Here is an 11860-nt window from a genome sequence, read left to right as displayed (position 1 = left end):
GAATCGAGACTGAGATTTGTCACTCCGTGTGACGGAGAGGTATCTCTGGGCCCACTCGGTAGGACATCATCATAATGTGCACAATGTGACCAAGGGGTTGATCACGGGATGATGTGTTACGGAACGAGTAAAGAGACTTGCCGGTAACGAGATTGAACAAGGTATCGGGATACCGACGGTCGAATCTCGGGCAAGTACAATACCGCGAGACAAAGGGAACTGCATACGGGATTGATCGAATCCTCGACATCGTGGTTCATCCGATGAGATCATCGTGGAACATGTGGGAACCAACATGGGTATCCAGATCCCGCTGTTGGTTATTGACCGGAGAATGTCTCGGTCATGTCTGCATGGTTCCCGAACCCGTAGGGTCTACACACTTAAGGTTCGATGACGCTAGGGTTATAAAGGAAGTTTCTATGTGGTTACCGAATGTTGTTCGGAGTCCCGGATGAGATCCCGGATGTCACGAGGAGTTCCGGAATGGTCCGGAGGTAAAGAATTATATATATGGGAAGTCCTGTTTTGGTCACCGGAAAAGTTTCGGGTTTTATCGGTAATGTACCGGAACCACCGGGAGGGTCCCGGTGGTCCACCAAGTGGGGCCACCAGCCCCGGAGGGCTGCATGGGCCAAGTGTGGGAGGGGACCAGCCCTAGGTGGGCTGGTGCGCCCCCCCACAAGGGCCCAAGGCGCCTAGGGTTTGGGGAGGGGGCGCCTCCACCTAGCTTGGGGGGCAAGTTTCCCCCTCTCCTCCCCCTTGGCCGCCACCCTAGATGGGTTTGGGGCTGCCGCACCCCTTGGGGTGGAAACCCTAAAAGGGGCGCACCCCCTCCCTCTCCCCTATATATACTTGAGGACTTTGGGGCTGCCAATAGATGAGTTTTGACCTCTCCATGGCGCAGCCCTGCCTCTCTCCCTCCTCCTCTCCCGCGGTGCTTGGCGAAGCCCTGCAGGATTGCCACGCTCCTCCACCACCACCACGCCGTCGTGCTGCTGCTGGACGGAGTCTTCCCCAACCTCTCCCTCTCCCCTTGCTGGATCAAGACATGGGAGACGTCACCGGGCTGCACGTGTGTTGAACGCGGAGGTGCCGTCCGTTCGGCACTAGGATCTCCGGTGATTTGAATCACGACGAGTACGACTCCATCAACCCCGTTCACTTGAACGCTTCCGCTTAGCGATCTACAAGGATATGTAGATGCACTCCCCTTTCCTCGTTGCTAGATTACTCCATAGATTGATCTTGGTGTTGCGTAGAATTTTTTTGAATTTCTGCTGCGTTCCCCAACATATATAAGCCACCCCCTTCCTCCGAGACAAGGGTTGGCACCCCTGTAATTCACACACACATAATCCAGTCGACCGTCTCCGGGCTCCGAGACGTAGGGCTATTACTTCCTCCGAGAAGGGCCTGAACTCGTAAACCTCGCGTGCTTACAACTTCTCCATAGCTAAGATCTCGCCTTTCCATACATACCCCCCTACATCACTGTCAGACTTAGAACCACAACACCCAACACGGAGATCGTAGGCATATTCGACGACGAGTAATACAGGGTAGATAGAATATCTACGTAGTACATAGATTTTATTTTAGATGGTTTGTATGGATTTGAGATATTAATTTTAAGGTAGTTAAATGCAGCAGACGAAATATGAGAGGTGATAGGTCAATGTCCGCGACACGTCAGATTTGCGGCTGTAGATGCTCTTATATAGTGTCTCCGAGTGTGATCGTTGCTAGTGCCACGACGGGATCTCTACTCTTAAGATGCGATTTTTTTTTCGGGGAGATAGGATGCAATATCAACTTGGCTGAGTCGCTAGCTGGGTCGCTTGGTGGTGACTGGTGTGGCGAGAAATCGAGAAGGAAATTTGGCAGCCAGCACGGACCACCACGTCGTCCAGATTAATTCGTCACATTTCATCTGGCAGTTTCAACAAACCCATTCACCAGTCGACCACCCCCGTAACTGAACCCAACGTCAGGCACCGGGACACGCCGTCCAATCAGGCTACAGATCAGCTCAGCCAAAGCAACAAAAGCGAAATCGATAAAATAATCAAGCCTCCGATCCAGGATCCACGCTCGCCGCGAGGCGCAGATCTCACGGTGGATCGGTCGACTCGATCCCCTCCCTCCCGCCTATAAAACCCTTTCCGACCTCGCCTTCTCCCCCACCCACCGCGTCCGTCACAGTTCGTTCACACCCGCTCCACTCGTCCGTGCTCCTCCTCCCCGCAGCCGATCCCGTCGTGGATGCAGCCGCGCGGGAGATCGTTCAACCGCCGCTCCCGCAGCTTCTCCCGCGCCCGCCTCGCCGTCGAGGGCTCCTAATCCCGCCCGCCTCCCGTAACGAACCATCCCCTCTGAATTCACGCGGGACAGCTCGCCGTTAACGGCCACGCGAACGAAGATGGACGCCGCCGCCGCCGCCGCCGAAATCGCTGCCAACGGTAAGTAGGACCGTTCCGTATCGACCGGACCGGATCGGACCGGATCTCTGTTCTCGCTTGGTTGGGGAGAACGGTCGAGCACATGGTGTGCATGGCTTCTCTATTTACTCGAGTGGAGTCAATGACGCGCGTGTGTGTTGCAGGGGTGCTGGCGAAGCTGGAGGAGGAGAGGGAGGCGCAGAAGAGGTACTGGGAGGAGCACTCCAGGGACCTCACCGTCGAGGCCATGATGCTCGACTCCCGCGCCGCCGATCTAGACAAGGAGGAGCGCCCCGAGGTGATAACCCCATGCCATCGCCTCGTTTCCGTTCCCGTTGTTCAGTGATAATCGTTAAGTAATAGCTACGGATACACGATATTTTTCGTTTCTTCAACTGACCACCTGCCTGGATCCGGGGAGCATGTGTGTTGATTTACTGCTTTTGCCCCCCACCCGGCACCAAGTATAATCAAGCATAATATTGGCGGTACCTAGAAAGAAATGCATGTTGTACTCGTTGATGCTTTTGGAGGTGCTGCGTTATTTTGGGGACTAAACTGATTGGTATTGTGTGGCGTTCAACGAAACTGTGCTCATTGGTGATGCTGACACCTACTTTTTAGTGTTCCCCCGAGTCCTGGTTTGGTTTGGTTCAAGAAAATATCGTATCCACTTGAGATGATGCCAAAAACCTCAACTTACATATTTTCTTCCCTTTGGAGGTTGTACTCATTTTTTGGTTTGATAGAAGTTTGACATTCATATTCTCCTTAATAATAAAAATCCATCCTCCTGTATTTACATTCAACATTGACATGCCATACTACATCAGGTATCATATACGAAGCCTTACCATGCTACATGCAGAGTACAAGAATAATCTGTATTTCCCATGAAGCAGACATGATTTCTTGAAAATGAGAACTTTATAACATGTTTCTCTCGACTTGTAGTATCACCATTCTCATATAGTTCTACCATTCCTTTTCAGATACTGTCTTTACTTCCTTCATATGAAGGAAAATCAGTGCTGGAGCTTGGTGCTGGAATAGGTCGCTTTACTGGTGAACTGGCTAAGACAGCTGGGCATGTCCTCGCAATGGATTTCATTGAAAGCGTGATTAAAAAGGTACTCTCAACATTTAAGAAAATATATTGGATGTCTGAATTGCGATGTCATTCGTTTTAATCTCTGGACGCATAGCTTGCCTGGTTGGCTGAGCTCTTTTGAATATATTTTCTTTGTAGAATGAAAGCATAAATGGCCATTACAAAAATGCATCCTTCATGTGTGCTGATGTTACATCTCCGGACCTGGTGATTGAGGATAACTCCATCGATCTCATATTTTCAAACTGGTTACTGATGTATCTTTCGGACGCGGAGGTAAGAGAACACACTTATGAACCTGGTTATTTGTCTCAATCCTTGATTTAATAATCATTTCCAGGCTTGATAAAATCATAGTAATCCTTTATTTTCCAGATAAATAGTTAACCCTGGTTTTTAAAAACTTAAATGATAACATTTCCTATGCAAACTAACTTTGTTGGCATGTGTTGGCTGCTATTTTTTTTCTTGCGACTGTTCCTAACCTTTATCCCTTATTGTAGGTCGAGAAGCTTGTAGAAAGAATGGTTAAATGGCTAAAAGTTGGTGGCCATATCTTCTTTAGAGAATCATGTTTCCATCAATCTGGAGACTCAAAAAGGAAAGTGAATCCGACACATTATCGTGAACCAAGGTTTTATACTAAGGTGAAAATGCTTTCCTACCGCTAGTGCCTCTTCTCCCATTTCAATTTCAGTTTTCAGTCTGTTTTCTGCTCTATTTGAAATTGATCATTACCTACTTTACAGCATATAAGCTATTGCCTCTAGAATGCATACCACAGGACAAATTAGTGTCATTTGCACTACTTTGTAATAATTTTATGTAGGATTGAATGGCTTCGCCATTTTCATTGCTTATCCGAGCTTTTGCCAACAAATTGATACGGTAGCATTTTCTTTTAAATAGCTAACATTTGATTTACAAATAGGTATTTAAAGAGGGCCATGCCATTGATCAGAGTGGGAGCTCCTCTGAACTTTCTCTACTCACTTGCAAGTGCGTTGGAGCTTATGTGAAGAACAAGAAGAATCAAAACCAGGTACTTCTCAGTCCATTGTACACTTTAGATATGCATTTACTTTCCATGAGCTAGTGAAATTGATGAATATGACTCCACGCTTTTTAGATATGTTGGCTATGGCAAAAAGTCAACTCAACAGAAGATCGGGATTTCCAAAGATTCTTGGATAATGTGCAGTACAAAACCAGTGGAATATTACGCTATGAGCGTGTTTTTGGGCAAGGTTTTGTGAGCACTGGTGGAATTGGTGAGGGCATATATGACCATCTGTTATTATGAAACCTGTGACATTCTAGTTTGTAATGTACGCTTACAACCGCTTATTTATTGTCATTCACAGAGACTACAAAAGAATTTGTGGACTTGCTCGATCTTAAACCTGGGCAGAAGGTGCTTGATGTTGGATGTGGAATCGGTGGTGGTGATTTTTATATGGCCGAAAACTATGATGTTCATGTTGTTGGTATTGATCTTTCCATAAACATGGTTTCATTTGCACTTGAGCATGCTATTGGACGCAAGTGCGCAGTCGAGTTTGAAGTTGCTGATTGCACCACAAAGACATACCCAGACAATACATTTGACGTTATCTACAGCCGTGACACTATCCTTCACATACAAGTATGTTCTTAACTTCTTATACATATCATCAACTGCCCACTTCGAGGTTTTAGTGAGCTGAAGTAATTGCAGCTGAAATGTAAAAAAATCATGCTTAGTTTTGCATCTACAAAAAAATTGACGTGTTTGCATCTACAATTGGTGATTACTCTCTGTGTCATTCCTTATTTGGTGCCAGAACAACAGTTTTATGACTAGTGCTGCTTTTGTATTTGCAGGACAAACCTGCTTTGTTTAGAAGTTTCTTCAAATGGCTAAAACCTGGGGGTAAGGTCCTAATCAGTGATTACTGTAGGAGTCCAGGAAAACCATCTGAAGAGTTTGCGGCATACATTAAGCAGAGGGGTTACGACCTTCATAATGTAGAGACTTATGGACAGGTGCCACTTAATTGCGATGATATATTGTTAGTACTGTTTGTGTAAGAAAATGTTGGATCTCCATTAACTTGTATACATCAAAACTATGCAGATGCTACAGAATGCTGGTTTCCATGATGTCGTTGCTGAAGACCGCACTGATCAGGTTATTCCTTCACCAGCTCGTTGGCTTGCAACTTTTAGTGGTTATGTTTTCTTCCGAAAAGATGTAGAGAGCAGTTTCTTGGATACTAATTAATGCTGAATTCTCCATTTCAGTTCCTGAAAGTTTTACAGAGGGAGCTAGCCGAAGTTGAAAAGAACAAAGATGAATTTCTGGCTGACTTCGGCCAGGTAAGCCCTTAACAGGCCCAACCATGAACTGGCAGTTTAGATGTCTCCATTCTTTCGATGTTCCTAGCAAGCATATCTTAGTATTCTAAAAAAAATGCAAGCATATCTAATTCTTAGTTTGATTTATTTTCAGGAGGACTACGATGACATTGTGACTGGGTGGAACGCGAAACTTCAGAGGAGCTCTGCTGGTGAGCAGAGGTGGGGGCTGTTCATCGGGACCAAGTGATGGCCCAGATCTGCGGGTGTTTGCAAATAAAGTGGCTTCATTTTCATGTGGCCTTTTTCTTAATTTGGTTTTGCAATTGATATTTACCTATCCTATCTCTCGGTGATTCGAGAAAACTGGTTATCACAGTCCTGTACTAATTCGATTATGCGTGAAATACCGATATAAGTACCACCTATGTTTGAAGTATAAAACCACTTCGTGGCTTTCCTACCAAACTATGACCTGTGAAGTTTGTGTTTTATGCGCGCTCTTTTCATCTACTGAATTTTGGACTTCCTTGAGGAAAAATCCCTGGAGATTATATGCACCAGTGTCATTTGAATTCGGCACTAGGAAGTGTATAACTGCTGCATCTTGTTGGAAGCCAAGTGGTATTTAGCATGTGGAAATGGAAGGAGGATACAAATTGTGGAATCACTCGGGGAGCGGGGCAGTTTGCATACTTGTCCCACTTTTTTTAAGCCGAAACCGTAGAACAAAATAATATGTACGAAGCAACAAAGAATACAATAACAGGTTCAGCCAATGCCTGTTTTAGGGAACAACATAGCTAAATTAGAGGTTCTGCTAACTCTCAGTCCCTCTTTGAAGTAATACTGCCATGTGTCAAGCGTTGGGGTAGCCATTCTGAAGATCTTATCATTTTTGCTCATCCACAAGCTCCAACATCCCAATGAGAATTTCCATTGAAATGGCCTCTGGTAGGTTGATGGATTCCTCTCAGTCTAGTTGGATTGATGGACTGCAACACATAGTAGCAAATTGGCAATCCCAACAGAGGTGTGTAATCGTTTCATTGGTGGCCTCTGAGCAAAGCGCACAATTGTAATCCTGCAGGTACATGTTTCTTCTCTGTAGCAGACTTCTTGAACTAACTTTGTCATGAAGTAACAACCAAAAGAAGATCTTATGCCGTAGCCTGCATGCTGTTTTCCAGAGTCTCTTAAGATAATGTGTGTTGTGCTAGTACCCATAATGGCCTTGTACATTTTCATGGATGAGTACTTAGGAGCTGACCAAGTGTAAGTCCAGATGTCTTTCTCCTCATTGACTGTTTTGTTGTCAAAAAGTCTACTAGAGTAGTGTATTGCTCATAAGCCTGTTGTGACAGTGGCCTATGGAATAGCAAGCTGTAATCCCCTAGTTCCATAGTTTCATGCAGTGTAATGTCTGGGTTGATTGCAAAAGAATGTAGTTCAGGATATTTGGTGCTGAGTGGCAATCCATTCCAGTTATCAGTCCATAGTAATACCGTGTCTCCTTTCCCTGCTTTGCACATAGCATGTTTCTTAAAGGTTGGCAGGAGCTTCAGAATAGCTTTCCACCAGAAGGAACCTACCAATTGTTCTCCAGGCAATCTGTTCTGGTAGTGCTTTTCCCAATTATGTTGACCCAGGGGATATCCATTTTGTTGAAAAACTTGTGGAGGAACTTGATGAGCAGTGCCATGTTCTGAGCGTGGAGATCAAGTACTCCAAGGCCACCATGATCTTTTGGTCGACTGACTTTATCCCAAGCAATCAGAACAGGCCCTCTATCTTGTGTACCATATTTCCTCCAGAAGCAGTTCATAAGGTAGGAGTTGATCTGTTTAATGACTGTCTTGGGAATCATTAGAGATCACAAAAAGAATGTGGGCATACTAGTGAAAATGGACTTAATGAGTATCAATTTGCCACCAGTGGATAGCATGGTGGAGCAACTCAGTAGTCTGCTTTCAATTCTTTTCAGAAGGGGCACAAAATCTTCCACTCTTAGTTTGGTAATGCCAAGTGGTATTCCAAGGTATGTATGTGGTAATGTACCAATTTTACACCCAAGGAGATTGGAGAGGGCATTCATCATGTCTGTTGGAGTGTTGATAGCAATCATTGTAGATTTAGCATAGTTCACTTTGAGTCCAGTATAATCAGCATAGTGAAGAAGTAGGTTTTTGATATGCCGAATTTGTCTACTGTCTGCATTTGCCAGCAAGATGGTATCATCTGCATATTGAATGATGGGGAAGTCTGGGCAAGAATTGTGAATGAGAGGGCTTTCAATCAATGTGTTCTGATAAGCTTCATTAAATATGGTCTATAGAAGATCGGCAGCTATCAGAAATATTAGGGGTGATAAGGGGTCTCCTTGTCTAACACCTTTCTTGTAGAGAAATTGCTTTCCTGGAACTCCATTGAGTAGAACAAAGGAATAGCCAAACCCATAAATCATTTTGATCTACTGAATCCATTTGGGACCAAAGCCTTTGGCCTGAAGAATTTCCAAAATTGTGCCATGATTAAGCATATCAAAGGCCTTTTCAAAATCTAGCTTCAGTAGAAGGATATCTTTTTTGCTCTGAATGCATTGGTGAATATACTCATAAGACCAAGCTAAGCAATCTTGAATGCATCTACTGTTGAGGAAACAATATTGATTCCTATGAATCATTCGGAGGATGAGTTTTTGCAACCTGTTTGCAAGAAGCTTGGTAATGATCTTAAGAGTACAGTTGAGCAGAGAGATGGGCCTTCAGCCGAGGGAGAGTCATTTCTTGGGATGAGTGTAATGTAAGAGTAGTTGATGCTCTGAATGTTCACATGACCAGAGTGAAAATCCTCAATGAGTCTATAGAAATCTGGTGCAATGATCTCCCAGCAGCTTTTCAGAAATGCTGCATTAAATCCATCAGGTGATCTGCCATCTGGCATTTGTCTGATAACTCTGTCCATTTCTTTCTTTGTGAAAGGTGCTTCAAGCTCAGCTAAGTCGGGCAAAGGTTGGATCAGGTGATGCAGATTGAGGTGATTCATAGTTTGAGAGCAAGTACCCAATCTTTCTTTGAATGCCCTATACAAGATGGCTGCTTTGGCATTGTGATCATGGTGTTCATGGCCCTGTTCATCTTTGAGCATAGTTATGCAGCTGTTTCTAAACTTGATAGTAGCTTTGGCCTGAAAACATTTTGTATTAGCTTCCCCAACTTTGATCTGCCTTATAGTAGCTCTCGGTTTTCAGTAAATCCTCTGAATATCTAGAAAGTTCTTTAGATGTGCTTTGAGAATGTTTCTACCATTATATTCCTCAGGCCTGTCCAAGGGCATGTGCGGGCTGTGCGGCCGCACACGGCCTCAAAATTCCAGGGGCCCCCAATTTTGGGGCAGTGTCCAGTATATTTTTTGTTTTAGTCTTTTTTTCACAACTAGAACAAAATTAGGCCCGGTCAGCTAATTCCTGGCTCTCCAAACTGGGCCTGTTCATCAATCTCCCAAACTGAGCCTTTCGCGAGTCCCAATCGATACAGCCTACCAATCTATCTATCCCCACACGGTGTCCTCGAAAAGGGATAAAACTCCTCACGGAGATGAACCGACAGAAGCGGCGTCGCCACACCAAGACGGAGGCTAGCGGCATTGTCTCATTTGATCGATTTGTTTTCTGGCCGGAGACACAACCCGCATGGAGATTTGATTCCAATTTTGTTCGCCACTTGGCGCTCAGCAGGTTGCAAATCAAAACACACAACTAGAAGCAGCCAGTGGCCGAAGCCAAGATGAGGGCATCACTAATCTGTCCACTAGGTGCGCTCAAACTGAATCCCTTTTTAATTTAGACTATTTTTGTTACGTTGAATAGTTATATTGGTGAGAATATATTATCTGCATATGCATATGCATCAGTCAATCAATCAAAATATTTAGGAAAGATATATAGTAGGCCAGTTGATCAAGTTGTCACACACCAAGATTTTCAACATAGTTGCTTGTTCAACATTCAGGGTTTAGCCCTTTTTCTTACATGATCTCATATAAGCCTATAATTCATGCAGTGTTTGATTTAAAAAAACTTGCATATTCCAGTAAGTTTAGGGCCCCATCTTTCGTTTCACACTGGGGGCCCGAATTTCTGGAGACGGCACTGATATTCCTCCATTGATAAATCTTTGAATTCCTCTAAAGTATTATAGCATAGGCTCATAAAATTAGTGTCTGCTATGATCTTCTTCAAATCTGATAGCCCTTTGGCCCAATTCTTTAAGCCTTTCCTCAATTTCTTGAATTTAATAGCAATAGCTTTTGCACTATCTGATGAAGCTATGTACCTAGGGTAGGGTCATGGATCTGTCCAAGATACCCTTCCCAAGGACATCTCTAAAGGAGCCAGAAGCATTCGAAGAAAAATCATCATCCACTCGACCATGAAGCTATGTTCCACTCGACAGTCTCAAAGACACTCGACCGTATGGATAATCACTCGACTACCAGAAGATCTAGAGCCACTCCACTCTGCAACGGTCGGGAATTAAGTCATAGCTTTAATGGTCATTATGTATCCTTATTGCAGGCGTTACCAGTAACGTCCCCATCTTTATGTACCTTAAACCCTTTGTAACTGAGGGCGGGAGGTGTCGTGGTTTTGTCACGGCAGATGTCCTAGAGAAAGGACTTAGTCGTGGAGCCATCGCGACGGGTTAGCTTGAAGGGGTTAAAGCGGACACAGGGACGCAAGAGAGTTTATACTAGTTCGGCCCCTTCGATGAAGGTAAAAGCCTACGTCTAGTTGTGATGGAATTGATGGGGTTTCGATGACTAGGGAGCAAACAAGCTTCGCCTATGTCTCGAGTGGTTGTATGTTGTTCTTGAACCGCCGCCGGGTCGTCCCCTTATATACAAGGGTGATGCCCGTCGGTTCACAGAGTCCCAATACCGACTCATAGATGTGTCTGGTTTGGTCTCTACTTATTCCTAACTTACAATACAAGTTAACTACCAACGCCGGTTTACGGCTACATGCCTTGAACCGACCACGGGCCTTGAGCCCTCATCTGCCTTCTTGGGCTTTAACATACTTAACTACTGACGAAGTTAACCCGGCCCAGATAGGCCGGTTTACGCCCAATAGTAATATCCCCAACATTAGGCCCCAGATTGATTTGAACATGTTCATGTCAATCCTTTAGCAAAAATCTTCATCTTCAGTATCTTCTTGTAGTTTGTTGAATCGCCGTGATGTCATCTTCTCTGGTCGTTGTAAACCGGCGTGACGTCACCTGTTAAAAAGGACCTTAATAGGTCTGCGACAATTAAGGCGACATCTTTGTTTCCAAACCCTCGGTCCCTTGATTTTCGCGCCCGACTCCTGTCCCTTGCCTTATAAATAGGACCGAAGGGTCATTTCTTTTTCCCCTCCGTGCCCTTTCTGCTTCGTCTTCCTCGCGTTGCCCAGCTTCGGAGCTCCGCCGCCACCGTCAACCTCTGCATCAACCTTGGCCGCTGCATCAACCTGGGCGCACCAGAGTACCGCGGCAACCTTCCACGTCTTTCTCATCTCCAGTAAGTCTTCTGTTCTTTTTCAACACAGATCTGTTCTAGGGTTTCATGTTCTTCTAGTGTTCATCGCCTGTTTCGTGTTCATACGATAGCTCCTAGATGCGTTTGTGAATCCTTGCTCTGTGTAGCGGTAGGTTTTAGCATCCGCCTTTAGTTTCATGCCTCAAGACCATAGATCTATATGTATCTTTGCCCATTGATTCAGTACTGTTCTTTTTTGAACCTTGAATATTTTCCTTCTTTGTTGAACTTGCTTCAGATCCGTTGCTGTAGAGAAGTCTTGTGAAATCTGTTTCTGTAAACTTACTCATCTGCTTCAATGTTTAGACTAGGCGGTTAACTTTGTAGAAAAAATTGCCAAACCGGTATATACCATTAGTCCCCTTGTTGAACCGCCAGTTGTTGTTGC

The 11860-nt window shown here is 44.7% G+C and overlaps 1 protein-coding gene across 1 annotated transcript; it reads left to right on the top strand.

Moving 5' to 3' along the window:
- The first annotated feature begins 2168 nt into the window (after positions 1–2168).
- On the top strand, positions 2169–6333 carry LOC125544470 (phosphoethanolamine N-methyltransferase). Its single transcript, XM_048708178.2, has 12 exons — positions 2169–2462; positions 2606–2739; positions 3434–3571; positions 3691–3828; positions 4056–4199; positions 4484–4594; positions 4682–4823; positions 4917–5197; positions 5416–5577; positions 5669–5722; positions 5836–5910; positions 6044–6333. Exons 1-12 carry the CDS (start codon positions 2423–2425, stop codon positions 6137–6139), a joined length of 1515 nt encoding a protein of 504 aa, XP_048564135.1. The 5' UTR covers positions 2169–2422; the 3' UTR covers positions 6140–6333.
- Positions 6334–11860: the final 5527 nt, after the last annotated feature.

This window comes from Triticum urartu, chromosome 3A, assembly GCF_056163025.1.
Source record: "Triticum urartu cultivar PI428250 chromosome 3A, HENAU_Tu73, whole genome shotgun sequence".
NCBI classification, from domain to species: Eukaryota; Viridiplantae; Streptophyta; class Magnoliopsida; order Poales; family Poaceae; genus Triticum; species Triticum urartu.
This window is presented reverse-complemented; position numbering and strand designations above follow the sequence as displayed.

Bases quoted from the DNA above. Each gene is read 5' to 3' on its own strand.
- LOC125544470 (XM_048708178.2), top strand. From the start codon at position 2,423: ATGGACGCCGCCGCCGCCGCCGCCGAAATCGCTGCCAACG. The intron at 3,572-3,690 runs GTACTCTCAACA...TTTTCTTTGTAG, and splicing joins TTGAAAGCGTGATTAAAAAG to AATGAAAGCATAAATGGCCA. The intron at 5,198-5,415 runs GTATGTTCTTAA...TTGTATTTGCAG, and splicing joins ACACTATCCTTCACATACAA to GACAAACCTGCTTTGTTTAG.